At 39.0% G+C, this 16,507-nt stretch overlaps 1 protein-coding gene across 4 annotated transcripts in view; it reads right to left on the bottom strand.

Annotated features, from left to right (window-relative positions):
* Positions 1-16,507, bottom strand: part of EPB41L4A (erythrocyte membrane protein band 4.1 like 4A) — a 243,723-nt gene that overhangs the window by 132,422 nt on the left and 94,794 nt on the right. For 3 of the 4 annotated variants that reach the window (XM_045777279.2, XM_045777280.2, XM_045777281.2), the window contains exon 2: positions 5,843-5,947. In XM_045777279.2, coding sequence (XP_045633235.1) covers positions 5,843-5,947 — 105 coding nt within the window. Of the gene's footprint in view, positions 1-5,842; positions 5,948-6,632; positions 8,142-16,507 lie in introns of those variants that run through there. The other variant, XM_087861926.1, reaches the window with a different exon arrangement.

Genomic DNA, 16,507 nt, shown 5'->3' with positions numbered 1-16,507 from the left:
CACACCCCGAGCCGAAGGCAGACGCTTAACCGCTGTGCCACCCAGGCACCCCTGAATTTCTGCTTTTGAAAGAGTAATTTGAAAAGGAGCCCCAAGTGCTAACATTAAAGTAAGACATGATAACTGTTCATTTTAAAAACAGAACTTTAAAAAAAAAAAAAACAGAAGTAATATTGGGATATCACATTTCTCCTCATTACTGCTTTCAATATCAATTAGACTCATCTTTAAAAATCTCCAGAGGTCTTAAAGAGTCTGGAGCTTATTTTATTTTTGTCTCTTGTATCCTCCAGACTGTTTCCTCCTTTCCCCATTCCACCATTTAAAAAAAATATATATCACCAGCAGTATTTTCCTCCATCCTAGTTTCAACATGAAAGGCTTTCTATAGATTTCACACCTTATAATCTACAAAGAGCCTTCACATTTTTCTAATTTGGTCCTGTAACGATCTTGAAAGTTGGCAGGAGGGGGAGCATTCTTCTTCTCAACATTCAGAAAAATTAAGTGACTTGAACATTCAGGACTCACACCAGTGTTGTGACTCCAAAGGCACTTATCTGTTCTACTACATCACGTCCCACTTACAGCAACTTCTGAACACCCAGAAGTTGGCTCAAGTTTCTGCCAACTTCAGAGTAATTTCGAATTCACCCAATTATTTAAAGAAGTCTGCACTGTAATTTCAATTTACCTGCCTAGCATTAACAGATCTCATCATCCCTCTCCCATAACAAGGAACCTAACTCATCTTTAAAAAAAGCAACTAATATTGCTCACTGACATCTGGGGATGCACATGCAGCCCTAATCATGGAAAAATCCTGACTATTAACAGGAGGATGTATACTATTATTCTCCAGGGAAAATAACCCTCTTTCAGGTTTCTGCCTAATCGGTGAATCCAAATAAGAAAGCCCTTATGTTTCCACTAAGCAAGCAAAAATAAAATGCTTCCCACTGTAACCACATGTATTAGTTTCTTTTTGCAGCTGTAACAAATTACCATAACCTTGGCCTAAAACAACAGAAATTTATCATCTTAGCATTCTGAAGGTTCAAAGTCCAAAATGGTCTCACTGGGTACAATGGACCAAATTCACATGTTGAAACCCTAATCCTAATACCTAATCCTAATCCAAATACTTAATATGTTAGAATTGGAGGTAGTACCTTTGAGAGGTAATTAGGTCATGAATGGGATTAGTGCCCTTGTAAGAAGAGGTCACAGAGCTAGCTAGCTCCCTTTTTGCCATGTGACGTTACAAGGAAAATTGGATTGTCTACAACTTGGAAGAGGGCTCTCACCCAATCACGGGGGCACTCTAATCTCAGGTTTATAGCCTCCGAGGTGTGATAAATCAGTATTTCTTGTTCGTGTCACCCAGTCTATGGTGATTTTTTTAGAGCAGCCCAAACTAAGACAGTAGGCTATGTCTTCTGGAAGCTCCAGGGCAGAATCTGCTTCCTTTCCTCTTCTGGCTTCTAGAAGCTGCCTTCATTCTCTGTATCAAGGTCCCCTTCCAGTAATCACATGCTTTTGACCTCTGCCGCCACTGTTACATTTCCTTTTCTCTGATTCTCCTGCGTCCCTCTGTCATGTATAAGGAGACTTCTAATTACAGTGATCCTGCTTCAATAATTTAGGATGACCCCTCTATACAAGATCCTTAACTTAATCACACCTGCAAAGTCCCTCCTGCCAGGTAAGGTGATGTTCACAGGTGCTGGGGACTAGGATGCTAAGCCAAGAGAAGGCTGGGAACCCTTCAAGGCAAAGACACACCAAGGTGAGCTGCTGAGCTACACACCACATGCTGAGAATTAGAGGGTGTTGCTACTGAGCTAGCCGTGAAATTGATGATAGGCACTCCTAGAACATACTAGAGAGAGCCAACGTCTCTGGAAGTTCTGCTGTTCTAGATCAATGGTGAGTACCTAAGAGAATTTTAAATATTTACAGCTAGTAAGTGGCAGGGTCCTGCAATAAATCTGGGTTTTTCTGACTCTTATGTGGGTTCTTGTAATCCCTCTCATCTACCTTAAACTGAGGCTGGAAATTTCCTGTTAAATTGAACCAAGGCCCTGAAAAAAAAAAAAAAAAAAAAAAGCTACATTCCTGGCACAAACCAGTCTGGACCAAGAAAGAACCAGGATGACACAGGCCAAAGCAGAACAGAAAGTAGGCTATATTCCCAGGCTAAGTCCTTTCCCGTGTGTCTTTAGGAAAAGGAAACACACATACATGAACCCCGCTGTGCATCTTTAAGGGACTGTTTTATAAAAGTAAGCCTCAATTAACACAGGCAGCACTGTGTTAACTCAGTCTCAATAAGCGTGCCTTCCTGCAGAAATGTTTTTACTTCCTAGAAGCTCTTTCACAGACCCTACCTGGAAAGTGCAGCAATTATGGTACCCAGAGGGTTCCAAATCAAGTCAGCTGCACCCCTTGGAGCTCAGCTTGCTTTACCAAGGTTTATTTCTGCCTGGCTGTTACTCTGCACACATAGGTAATGCCTGAATCAACACATTTGTTGCATGAATTTCCCAGGACTTGGTTTTATGAAATGTATAGTTTAATAAAACTTGTATGTTTAATATTCTAGGCAGCAAATTCCCTTTCCCCAGAATTCCTGAGACTATGTGAAAAACAGAGGAAGCTCTAGCACAGGCCTGCACATATTAGGCATTCTTTACATTGCTATTGAGCGACCACAAATACACAAATACACAAAGGCCTAAATAAACTCTCTTGCCCCAGGTCAATCTGAGAAGTCCACTTGCTGGAAAATACCATTTAACTCCTCTCAACAAACCTTAAGTATGTAAATTGCACAGAAAGAGAATTTCTCAGTATCCTAGGTCTGCAAAACCTTTCCATCTTACAAGCACTCAAGTCAGGATATTATAGCGGTTGATGGTGTTGGAGACATGAAGACTTGGGTTTAAATTCTTCTGGTCCTCATACTTGCTGGTTATGGGACCTTGGGAAAGTGGCTTAACCTTTTCAGCTTCTGTTACTTCATCTCTGATGGTAGGATAACAATATTTAGCATGCATGGCTGTTTTGAGCATGTAATGACAGCATATGGAAAATGTTCCACAATTTCTGGTGCACTAATGATGAGGATGATAATGGATGGTGGCAATGATGACATGTCTAGATCCAGCCTCTCGGCTATCCTGCTCCCCCCGGACAGACAAGTTCCCTGCTATGTGAGGTCCATGCGTCCCCAGGTACACAACCTCCCAGTCCACCCCCAGCCAGTTTGGGCATGGCCCCAAGGCATGATCCACTGTCAAGGGAAGCCTAGGGCTTCTCACTGATGTGAGCCACCTCTTCCTAATCCTCATCTTTCTTGCCTTTTACCCCCAGCTCCTTCTCCCACTTTCTCTTTTTATTTGCCTCAACAGTAGACCTAAGGGGTCCCTCTTATGGCCTCGAAGTCTTTTCTACGTGGATCTTACTTATTTTAAAGATTATTACAAAGCATTCCCTCTTAAAAATAAACCTTTTGGTGCAGAAAACGAGCAAGGCAATACACAAAATTCAATCTAACAGATTGTAATTCAGGCAAGTTCCAGGAAATCATTAAACACAAAAATTTTTCGCTGTGCCCTGTGCCATTCGGACATAGGGTTATTCTTTAATGTTCGCCTTAAGAACTAAGAGCTACATAGGCCCGCTCCTACTAACACAGAGAGAAGACAGAGAAATATGAATTGGGGCTCATCGACATTTCCCCTAGAAATAAAGTTGAGCCTTGGGTGGTTGCCCTGCTGGAATGAGGATCCTGCCAAAGCTTTTCCCCCCCCCCCGGAGGGAAATCCTTGGTTCTGCCTGAAAACCCAAGAGAAGCAAATCAGTCGTGGAATCACATTTTCTATCTTTTCAACACTATCAGCCCTTCGTATGCTTTGATGAAATGATTATCTAAAGGAGGGGAAAATGTTCATAACCTTCTCACAGCTTCCAACAACTACAAAAATACATAAGACAATCAGACAATACACTTGATCATGAAAAGACTAAGGAATGTTTCTAAATCACCTCTATTTTATCTTTGTTCACTAAAAAGAACTAAATTCAGGAGGCAAAAAATAGTTTTTTCATGTGATTTACACACCTGATGTTCTTAACAGTATCAAATAAACATGACCTAAGAGCTTTCTCCTTCTAACTGTAATGTAGTTTCTTCTAAAACCTGCATTGCAAACACATCACAAATGCCAACCCTTAGGAATAAAGGTAAGAGAAAAAAAATTTTTTGGTTTTAATATAAGCCCTAGAAAACTTTGAATCAATACCAACGGCTAATTCTTTTTGCAATGATAGAGGCTATTGTTTGAAATTCTCTGGCAGGGCGCCTGGGTGGCTCAGTTGAAATTCTCTGACTTCTCATATATTTTTTTCCTTTGCAATGTTTAAAAAAAAAGGGGGGGGGGAGAGAGATAAGGTCTATATAATTTTAGCAAGACACTCAATCTTTCCAGGCAAAGTCTGACATACTAGATAAGATCAGGAAACAGTAGTTTTCTCTACTAGGAAAAACGTTCTTTCAAAAATATGAATGTAATGCAAAATAGCTTCTATAGCCTTCAATTTAATCTTTCAATATAGATTTACAGTTCTGCAGTATTGACTGATGGCCTATTCAGGACAGAATTCAGGGAACTCCTGAAGCTGTCCATTTCCCTCTCTTTGAAGTGTGCCTTAATGACCGTTTGCCTTTAGAAAGCTACTCCTTTCTATGCAAAGCTAACCAACACACCCAATTTTTTATTACTGCTTTGTGAAATCCTTCTGTGAAACAAAATGGATTATGAAACTAGCTCAGGAAAAATCACAAGTTATCACCATCAACAGCATTCCATTTGTCTGTCTCTTCTCATCCTAGCACATTCCTGTGATCGAAGCAGAAAAACCCCACTCAGACAATCCTGTGCCTCACTGAACAGACCCCAGAGGATCCACTGGAAGCTAGGAGAAGCGATGAAGGAAGAGGAGGAAATCTTTATTCCAACAGGAGCTGAGTAACATGAAAAATAAAAATCAAACGGGACTTTTAAGGTAAGCATATAAGCATTCTGCATAAGACTGTGTCTGAGATTAAGACCTTTCTTAGACTAAACCAAAAGGCACTAAGGAATATCCTTTCAAACCCCCAAACCTCCACCTCCAAAGTGTTTCTCTTCTTTTCATCATCCAAGAAATAGCTTTTCAGCCTTGTAACCATATAGAATCTATACTAACCAGTGCAGTGAATCTCTTAGTAATTCTACCATCCAACAAGGTAGGAAGATGTTAGACCTTCATGAACGACTGACATCAGACACCAAAAGTGTGGTTGCCTTTATTACCTACTCCATCAAGCTCATGAGTGAAAACCTCTACTTACTTCTTTTGTAATTGCACTTCCAACTTCTAAAGCTTAGATAAGCGCTTTTTCACACTGTATATTTTCTCTTTAACCATTTATTTTCTTAAAAGGCAGTAAGTACTATCTGTCAGTTCAGAAGACTAGCCACTTGGCTCCTAACACATTCCATGGCTTTTCTGTTCTCCTAACAGCATAACTCTCTATGACATGGTTGCAAAAATGTAAACCAGGGAAGTCTTCTGCAGAGAGTACACACATACAAGCTGTGAATCCTGCCACTCTGCAGACTTTTGGCAAAAGAGGAAAAAAATGCAAAAAACATTAGCAAGGAAAAACATGTTCAAGGCTTTCAAAGTCATTTTCAGTTACAAAGAAACTACCTACCTAAAACCACATCAGCAAAGGCCAGAGAGAAAGTGAAATTTATAACCAGAAAAATTGAAACAAAGTCATTGTACTCACTGTCTGATGGCTTCTGTCACAGTAACGCAGCCCAAAATAATCTATCTCCACAAGGTTTATGTGACGGAATACGTGGTCAAGGACAACAGAACCTTTCGTTGACTTCTGCAAAAATAATTCACAGTTTTATTTTTTTTAACATGGTGTCTCGTCTTTCTCAGTGGGACACAGTCACAGCTCTCATTCTGTCTTAGCTTCGCCCACAATGGAAGCGATCCTATTAGCTCACAGTTCCCTTTCTAAGTTTTGTCTCAATTACAAAGAAAAGTAGGGTCGCAAGTAAAGTGTATTTAAGCAATTCCTTTGAAAAGCCGTTTTTAAATTGTAGTAGGTTTTTTAATTAATATAAGCTTCTTAGGGGATTGTAAATTATCTTCAGGACAAAATTCTTCTCTTAATAAAGATAATCTTTTATATGAAGAGCATCTAATGAATTCATCAAAAACCACTCATGTTGGTTAAAATCCCACAGTTCTTTCACTTTAAAAAGCAATTTTCACCTATGTTACTCTCACAACACAGAAGATACACAGAATTAAAATAACAATAGTCAAAGCTTTTATTTTCAATCTTCAACTAATAAACCCATAGATTAAAGCTGCCAAAGTTACTGTTCTGAAAAGCCCTTGTGAAGAAATTTTACTTTATCTCTTTCACATAAGCACAGATATGGAGAGAACACTTCCCCTGGCTGCTTTCTAAGATCTAATATATTGGATCTAATACATTAAATACCAATTATCACAAATCTAAAGACAAACATTTAATCAGCAAGAACTACTTCACATACCATATTAATCTTGAAAATAATCCATTTCAGAGGTCTACAGATACAGACTTTTCCTTTCTTTTGCCCCACCACTGTCAGGTACAACAGGGCAGTAAGAGAAATCCCCAGGAAGTCACACACTGCATTAATGAAGTAGGGCTTTGTTCAGCTGTGGTTTTCCCCAGAGAATTAGCATCGCACGCCTGCTCGTACACGGGGAGTACTCAATACTGCACTGCTTTTAGAAAATGGAGCTGTAACATAAGGGAAATGTTTTGACTACATGTACTCTAAAATGGATAAGAGATGACAAAAGCACACACTGAGAGAAGGCGTTCCTGCTACAAATCCCAAAGGTATTTTTGTTTCCTTCTAAATTACCTTGGTTAAACTTAATTGATATCTTTTTCAGAATCCATTGGATGATTCATAAACAAAAAGCCCTTCCATGATGGATCTTTGGCTCAGGCCACGGTCTACTGAAATAGCAACGCCACATCCAGTCAATGTTTCTTTGTGCTCATGTACGTATGTGTTTCACTGGGGTAAAGACCTGGAAGTAAAATCACTCTTCCTAAGGATATGCATACTTAAAATTACAATGGGCACCACCAAAGAGACCATTACAATTTGTTCAATGAAGGTACATTTCCCCATACCTTTGCCAACACTTGGTTGAGCAAAATTTTCCCATCTAATTGAACAAAAAAGAGGGGAGAGGGTAACTGTTTTAATTTGCATTTTCCTGACACTTATCAAAGTTAAGTGCTCCATCATCTGCTTACTAACCAATTGCATTTCTTAGCATTTGGGTTAGGCATTCTCTAACTTGAAGTTTATGAGCAAAGTATTTATAATACTGGCACAATTTTTTTTAAAGATTTATTTTATCTGAGAGAGAGAAAGAGAGCACGCAAATGGGAGGAGCAGAGGGAGAAGGAGAGAGAATCTTAAGCAGACTCCACACCTAGTGTGGAGCCAGAGGCAGGGCTGAATCTCACAACCCTAAGATCAGGACCTGAGCCGAAATCAACAGTCAGACACTTACTGGACTGTGCCACCCAGGCACCCCTGTACAATTTTACTTTGTATATTTACCTCTTTATTCCATCTGTAAATTATTTTTGTGCTTAGGATAAGGGCCTAACTTTGTTTCCAAATGGATAGACATTTTACTGGAAAGGTCATCATTTCTCTTTTGATGTGATAAAAACTTCATCATCTACTAAATTAGCCCTTATTCTATCCCACAGATTATTCCTGAACCAATCCTCCAAGATTTTAATGATTCAGTTTTAATGTAATTTGTTGGTCTCCACCATTCTTTTCTAAAATTGTCTTTGCAAATTCTTAGACATTTTTCTCTATTAGAGGACGTTTAGTAGCAGGTTGGTATTTTTTTTTAATTTTTATTTAAATTCTAGTATTGTTAACATACAGCATTATATTAGTCACAGGTGTACAATACAGTGATTCAACACTTCCATACATCAGGGGTGCTCACTGTAACAAGTGCACTCCTTACTCCCCATTTCCTGTTTCACTCATCTCCCCCCACCTCCCCCTGCTAACCAGTTTGTTCTCAATAGTTAAGAATCTAGTCCTTGGTTTGTCTCTCTCGCTCTTACTTTTTCCCTTTGCTTGTTTGCTTTGTTTCTTAAATTCCACATATGAATGAAATCATATGGTATTTGTCTTTCTCTGACTGACTTATTCCACTTAACACTGTTCTCTAGACCCATCCATGTTGTTGCAAATGGCAAGATTTCGTTCTTTTTTATGGCCAAATAATATTCCATCATAGGGGCGCCTGGATGGCTCAGTCAGTTGAGTGTCCATCTGGCTCTTGATTGCAGCTCAGGTCATGATCTCACAGTCTTGGTATAAAGCTCCATGTTGGGCTCTGCACTTAACCAGGAGTCTGCTGGAGAGTCTCTCTCTCCCTCTACCTTTGTCCCTCCCTGCCTCAAAAAAATAAATAAATCTTAAAAAATATATATTCCAGGAGTGCCTGGATGGCTCAGTCAGTTAAGCGTCCAGCTTACTCCATGCTGGGGCATGGAGCCTACTCAAGATTCACTCTCTCCCTCTGCCCCCCCCTTAAAAATCTCCATTGTGTATATACACCACCTCTGCTTTATCCATTCATCTATTGTTTGGACACTTGGGCTGCTTCCATAGTGTGGCTATTGTAAATAATGCTGCAATAATTGCATCCCTTTGAATTAGTGTTTTTGTATTCTTTAGGTAAATACCCAGTAGTGTGCTTACTGGATTGCAAGGTAGTTCTATTTTTAACTTTTCGAGGAAACTTCATACTGTTTTCCACAGTGGCTGCACTAGTTTGCATTCCTACCAACAGTGCAAGAGGGTTCCCCTTTCTCCACATCCTCGCCAACACCTGCTGTTTCTTGTGTCTTTGATTTTAGCCATTCTGACAGGTGTGAAGTGATATCTCATTGTACTTTTGATTTATATTCCCCTGATGTGTCTGTTGGCCATCTGTATGTCTCTCGAGAAATGTCTGTTCAGGTCTTCTGCCCATTTTTAAATTAGATTTGTTTTTTTCAAGTTGTATAAGTTCTTTCTATATTTTGGATAGTAATCCTTTATCAGATGTGTCATTTGCAAATATCTTTTCCCATTCTGTAGGCTGCCTTTTAATTTTGTTGTTTCCTTCACTGTGCAGAAGGTTTTTATTTTGATATAGATCCAATGGTTTATTTGTACTTTTGTTTCCCTTGCCTCAGGAGACATATCTAGAAAGAAGTTGCTATGGCCAATGCCAAAGAGGTTATTGCTTGTGCTTCAGGTCTCACATTTAGGATTTTAATCCATTTTCTATTTGTTCGTGAATGACGTAAGAAAGTAGTCCAGTTTCATTCTTTTGAATCCTGCTATCCAGTTTTCCCAACACCATTTGTTGAACACCGTCTTGTTTCCCATTGCATATTCCTTCCTGCTTTATCGAATATTAATTGACCATATAATTGAAGGGTTTTTTCTGGGTTTTCTTTTCTGTTCCACTGACCTATGTGTCTATGTGCCAGTACCGTACTGTTTTGATAACTACAGCTTTGTAATATAACTTGAGGTCCAAAATTGTGATGCCTCCAGCTTTGCTTTGCTTTGCTTTTTCAAGATTGCTTTGGCTATCTGGGGTCTTCTGTGGTTCCACACAAATTTTAGGATTCTTTGTTCTAGTTCTGTGAAAAATGTTGTTGGTATTTTAATAGGGATTTCATTAAATATGTAGATTGCTTTGGGTAGTATAGACATTTTAACAATATTTGTTCTTCCAATCCATGAGCATGGAATGTCTTTCCATTTCCTTGTTTCTCCTTCCATTTCTTTCATCGGTGTTTTATAGTTTTCAGAGCACAGGTCTTCACCTCTTCGGTTAGGTTTACTCCTAAGTATCTTATTATTCTGGGTGCAATTAAAAACAAAAATGTTTTCTTAATTTCTCTTTCTGTTGCTTCATTATTAGTGCACAGAAATGCAACAGATTTCTGCACACGGATTTTTTAACCTCTGACTTTACTGAATTTGTTTATCACTTCTAGCAGCTTTTTTGGTGGAGTCTTTTGAGTTTTCTATATATAGTGTCATGTCATCTGAGAATAGTCAAAGTTTTACTTCTTCCTTACTGATTTGGATGTCTTCTATTTCTGTCTGTTGTCTGATTGCTGTGGCTAGGACTTCCAGTACTATGTTGAATAAAAGAGGTGAGAGTGGACATCCTTGTCATGTTCCTGACCTTAGGGGAAAAAACCTCCTTTCTCCCCATTAAGGATGATGTTCAGCCTGCTAATTTAATAAATAACTCTGTTTTGACTGGAATTAAACTGAATTGACAGACTGGATGACTTGGGGAATAATGATAGGATATTTATAAAGTGAAACCTATATGTTTTCTTTTATGTCCTTCAAGGATGTTTTATCCTTTTTTCATGTGGGTCTTACAAAATTCTACTCAGGCTTTATGGCAGACAAAATTTACAAAGTGCCCTTTCCCCAAAAATAAAATTTGTTCTAATCCCTGGAGCTGATAAAATGAACTGTCAATACTATGATTGTGTTATGTTATAGGTCACAGCTGGCCTTAAAATCAAGAGATCATTAGAGTGGATCTGACCCAATCACATGGGCCCTAACAAGCAAAACACTTTCTACAACAAGAGAAAGACAGAAGGGAAGTCAAAGATTTTCACAGCATATAAACAACTCCACAGGTCCTTGCCACTTGAAAGATGGAAGGAGCATCTGAGATGGCAATGCCAGCAGCCTCAAGGAGCTGAGAGTAGGCTCCAAGTAAGGAAATGGGAACCTCAGTCCTACAGCCACAAAAACTGGATTGAGCTAACAACCTGTGTTTGGAAGCAGATTCTTCTCCAGAGCCTTCAAACAAGCACTCAAGACAACCAACACCTTGATTTTAGCCTTCTGAGATTAAGCACAGAACCCAGCCACGCTATCCTGGATTTCTGACCTACACTACAGTAAGATAATAAATGGGGGTTGATTTAAGCTACTAATTTGTAGAAATTTGTTATGCAGCAACAAAAAACTAACAGAGGCTTATTCATAGCTATTTTATAGTTTTATTGTTGTTATATTTTCTGATTTCTAATATATTAGCAACTAATTCTTCCACATTGGTCTATTTCACAGCCATCTTGCTAAACTTGTACGTCAGTGAAAACAATTTTTCCATGGAATCTTTCTAGATAACCACATTTTCTACAAATAGTAAGTTGTTCTAATTCTTTCTTTTCCAAATTCCTCCTCCATAGTTCTTTCTTTTTCTTACCGCATTAGCTAAGGCCTCAATAAAAGGATGACTGGTAGTTTTAAGAACAATGATCCCAATCTTCTTCCTAACTTTAATGTAATTGCTTCTAAAATTTCATCACTAAGTATACTGGCTGCAATGTACCCCTTGTATCTACTCTTTATCAAATAGAAAGTTCCTTTTATTCTTGCTTTTTGGGGTTTTTATTTTTGTTTTGTTTTATTCTGTTTTGATCTTTTAATTAAGAATGGGTGATAATTTTATCAAGTCATTTGGGACTGAATGGGAGTCTGAAAAGACAAAAATCATGTAATCATCTATGAGTTACATTAAAAGAATTTCTAATATCAAATGTTCTTCATGAAGAATTTTCCAGTTTAGTCCCCCTCCCTACTTGGAAAGAACCCCCACCATGTGAGTCTTGGTAGAGGCAGGAACACACTCTGTACCACAACTCCTGGCAGCTAAGCCACGGCACAGGACCTGCTTTCAGCCAAGGACTCTGACCTCTGAGCAAGTGATGCAAAGACAGATGAAGACTTGAGAATTCATTCATGACAGTGGCTCCCACTGGTAGGGTGTCCAACAGCAGAGGCATGCAGAGGTGAAATCAAATGCGACAAGGAGCAGTGGAGCCAGGGTTCCCAGCATTCTCGAGATACTAAAGGGAAGCAGCCAGGCAATTCACCAGCCACCCCTGCCCCATGGAAACACTGGTTGTGTACGTTTGGACCTGAGAGCCACACCAGGGTACTCAGTAAAAATCCTAAGAATACAGAAAATTGGGTCCAATGCTGTACTCAAAATATCATGAATACTGAGAGTTTATCGTAGGAATGGAAGTGCAACAGGCATATTTCTTCGCTGCCAACGGTGATAGAGGACTCTGACGAGATCCCTACGGTGCCACCCTGATGGTCGCTTCGGTCTTCTCCTAATCCCAGTACAGCCACAATCACTAAGCACGGAGCCCCCTTCATCCATCACCACCTCCCTCCCATGGTTCTGCCCCTGTCTTGGGCTCCAGTTTTCACCCACGATTGTTTCACATTTGCCTTTTTCCTCAGGAATTTTTTTAAATAATTTCTGGATGACTGAGATCTGCCTTTCTTACTTTCTAGACTGCTGTGGAAAATGCAAGCCTATCTTTTCCTCTTACTTCAAAATGTTTCTGGAAGGCTGACATACAAACCTAGTGTTCCATCTCGATCTAATTTCTCCTCTGAATCTGTTCTCCTATCCAGGTACAGACAGGAACAGACAGAGTAATGAGAGCAAGTAGAACCATACAACTCCACCTGATTCCTCTATCCTGAACAGGTGAACAAGTGCTTCAGGAACAGAAGAATCAATTATGGTTGAAACTGCAGCACTGAAATGGGGCAGTTTTTAGGGGTGTGTGTATATATATATATATATATATATATATATATATATATATATATATAAATCAAGGCTATCTTTATAAAAAACACTTTATGCCTATAATTCCACAAGAAATGTTAGCTTCTTCATACGTATAATCTATTTATAAAGTATAAATAACAGCCTACTCATGAAGAATCGACACAAAAGCAAACTTGGAGAACCAGCCTACAGTTTGCTAAGTATATGGAAATAGCAGAAGTTTCATGCACAGGAGGAATCACCATTTCCCAAAACTATCTCGCCAAAAATACCAGAACAGAAGTCTGTCGATCCTCTGTAACAGTTTTTTATTTATATAATAGAATCTGGTGCCGAAAATTCTTTACAAATATCACCCTTTAGCTCCTTGCTATCCTCTACAGAGAAACCACAAGGAAAGCATGCAGCATTAGACACCGAATCCAAAGCTGACCTAAGAAAACACATGGATCTCATGATTCCCTCTACAGATTTCTGTACGTTGTATGTCTACACGTGACCATGGAGCAGAGGCAGATGGGCCTCAGAAATACTATATTTCGTCCGTACTTCAAGCACATATGTACATGGAATCCTCTTAACTTCTCATCTCTCATACTGTAATATGACAAGACTCGGAAACCATGGGTGCCAGCAGTCAGTTAGCTACTGGGGTAGGGGGTACACATCACAGGTTCCGCTTCTGCCAGTCCTGCCCTAACTGGCCCCTTCCAATCACCCTGTCCCCAGTTTGTATCCCATTATTTATGCCTCCTGCTTGTATGGACCGTTGCATTCTTCGTGTGGGTTCTTCACAGAGATTACCTGTGGGCTGTAGTTTGCAGTCCAGACTGATAGTCTTCAAGTTCAGAAGAAATCATCCTTGAATAAAGAAATTAAGAAGTGACAGAGAATGGACATGAGAGTGAAAGTAAGAACAAGAAGTACACTAGGCAAGGAGCAGGCCAATTGCAGGATTTATTACTGGAAAAGGACAATACCATCAAGGTTATAAAGAAAAGAAACATATGACTTCAAATATTTATTGAGTACCCATTACATGTTAGCAAATGATTAATCTCCAGAAGACGGAAAAAGCATGCTAACAAATGCCGGAGAACAAGATGCACCCAGACTATAACACAAAGAACCTCAATGGGGGGAGCAGTTCATTGCCCTATCAGAACCCTGGAGAAGTTCTGGGGCTATGGAGTGACTAAGAAATGTCCGGGAAGTGAGACAAAGAAGGACTTGGTTATCAGAAGCTTTTTTACACATTTGACTAGTTACCACACACACATTTTACTTGCACTAAAATATGTTTTAAAAGAAAAAGTATGCCAAGTAGAAACCAGTCATTCCCTGTTTTGATTCTCGGAGGTAATTGTTTTGTGGATTTGGCTGATGTGCTGTGAGGTGTTAAGTAAGGAGGATGCATGGAGACAAAATAGGGATATGGTGTTAGGCTGTCAATCTGTTGACCACATTTATAGATAAACAATTCACACTCCCCATCCCCCCCCCCAAAAAAAAGCTACTTTAAGACTTTCTAATCCGAATTCTTCCCAAGCTCCTTGGGCAGGTAGCCCTGATCATGAGAGGCCGTTATGTACCAGTGTGGAAGCTACATGCCTCCAAGTCCTTAAAATGCTGAGACATGGGGCTTCGCTTCTATGTCAGATGGGTTAGTTTCATTTTAAGTTTAATAAAAATATTTTTCTTAACTTTACTTCTTTCAGTACTTGGCAAAAAAAAATTAAAAAAAAAAAAAAAAGGCAAGAATGGGATTGTGTTCAGCACCATAGATTTTTTCTGATCATTTCTAGGAGAAATCTCTACCAAAATGAGAAATTCATCAAGATACTACAAAGTAAGATACAGCTGCAATCACAGCACTTAGCAACCTGTCCAGGGACTTTCACAAAGATGAATAAATTACGATATGGTCTTAGACACATAATGGATCTCCACAAGTAAGACTTGAGAGAATGAGCTGAGTGGTGACACGACTATCAAGAAAGGAATTCTTGAGGGCTCCTTGGGCCTGGGCCTGCCTGCACTGTTCTCTCTCTGGACTATCTTTTCTGCTCTGGCATCGTCAAAACCCACTTAATCCTTCAAGATCCAGTTCAAATGCCACCTTCTCCACGAAGCCTGTCCTTATCTCCTCAACCTTACTATGACCTGTCCCTCCACCCAACCTCTAATTTTTGCCTGCCTCTGAGACTTAAACTATTTTACCTTTGTTAAAACAATTGCATACTTCTCTTCACTTTTCTACTGATATTTAGACATTTTGAAAGCAGGTGCTGAGGACTACACACCACTTCCTTTCCACGCAGTTCAAGAATTTACACATAGTCAGAACTCCCTAAAAATTCTTTGAGTTAATACTAAGAGCCAACAAACAAGGACGAGGGAAGTGCAATGCTGTAAACATGGTGGCCTGTGACTTATACCTTGATTCATCTGTTGTAAAGATTTCTATTTTCCTGACCAGTCAGACCTATGAAAGCAGAAAGAAAGATGGACGGATTCATTTACTTTGACCTCAGTAGATCAGCGGAGTCAAAGCTACAGAGCTCACTTTTAGTGACACATTTGTTTCAGTGTCTGTAATTCCAACAAACTCAATGGATTCTAAAGGTAGTTTAAGAAGTAAGTCTTAGATTTGAAACTTATAAGACATGAGAAAATAAAGGGGCTCTATATTAAATGTTTATATAGAAAGCTTATATAGAGATACATAGTTTTCCTTCTGTAATAAAATAAATCTGACAGGATTTTTGTTTGCTATCATAAGGAAATCAAAAGAGACTGGATACGAGGCAGTAAGAAGAAAATCAAGAAAGAAGTATCTGACTTTCCAGCTACACTCAGAAAAAATTCATTTAATGTTACAAGATATTAATTTACTTTTCAAATGAGAGTAAATGCCTGTGACATATTTCTGGATTGTGAATTAGATGCCACTTAAATCTCAGCAAATAGAGATAGATTACTTTTAATACTGACACACTAGCAGCATTCTGGAAAGAACAGAGCTACAAGAGACTTATAATCTTGAGAAAGACTCCCAACTAGGACAAGTTTATTTGAAAATACCATCAGTGAGGCTTTCAACCAGAACAAAGAATTCTTCGAATGAGTAATAACACCTTTGCAGATTAACATGACAGTACAAACCAGAAGGGCAGGTTTTTACCAGCTGCATGGAATGGTAACTATTACATTTCAGACAGTTTACTCCTTCACAAAGGGGAAATGAACTCTTTAAAAAATTCCTTAATGTTATGCCTTTAAAAATGCACCATATTTTTATTTAGTGTTTTTAACATAATAGATTCCAAGTTCTGTGGGAAAACCTAAATCACATTACATTTTTTTAGCTCAGGCCTGTTGGGATAAGGCGAAGTAGGAGCACGAGAGATTCTTCAGACACCAACAGTCATTGCTTCTCAGACCAAGTATTGTTAACCACCATCTGATGGTTTTCCACTAAGTCACCTTTTTTTTTTTTTTTGACTAAGTTACCTTTATCCCCTAAGTGAGGAATCTATGAAGCAAACCTTCTTTTAGTCATTTTAAAAAAACAAAAGTAAAGTGTTTGTTTTTCAAGGTGCTGTTTATACTTTTCATATATAAAAGTTTAGGGGCGCCTGGGTGGCTCAGTCGGTTAAGCATCTGCCTTCGGCCAGGGTCATGATCCCAGGGC

The sequence above is a fragment of the Ursus americanus genome, chromosome 5 (assembly GCF_024610735.1).
Source record: "Ursus americanus isolate L20-20 chromosome 5, mUrsAme1.1.p, whole genome shotgun sequence".
NCBI lineage: Eukaryota > Metazoa > Chordata > Mammalia > Carnivora > Ursidae > Ursus > Ursus americanus.
Note: the sequence above shows the minus strand (reverse complement) of the source record. Positions and strands in the feature narration are given on the sequence as shown.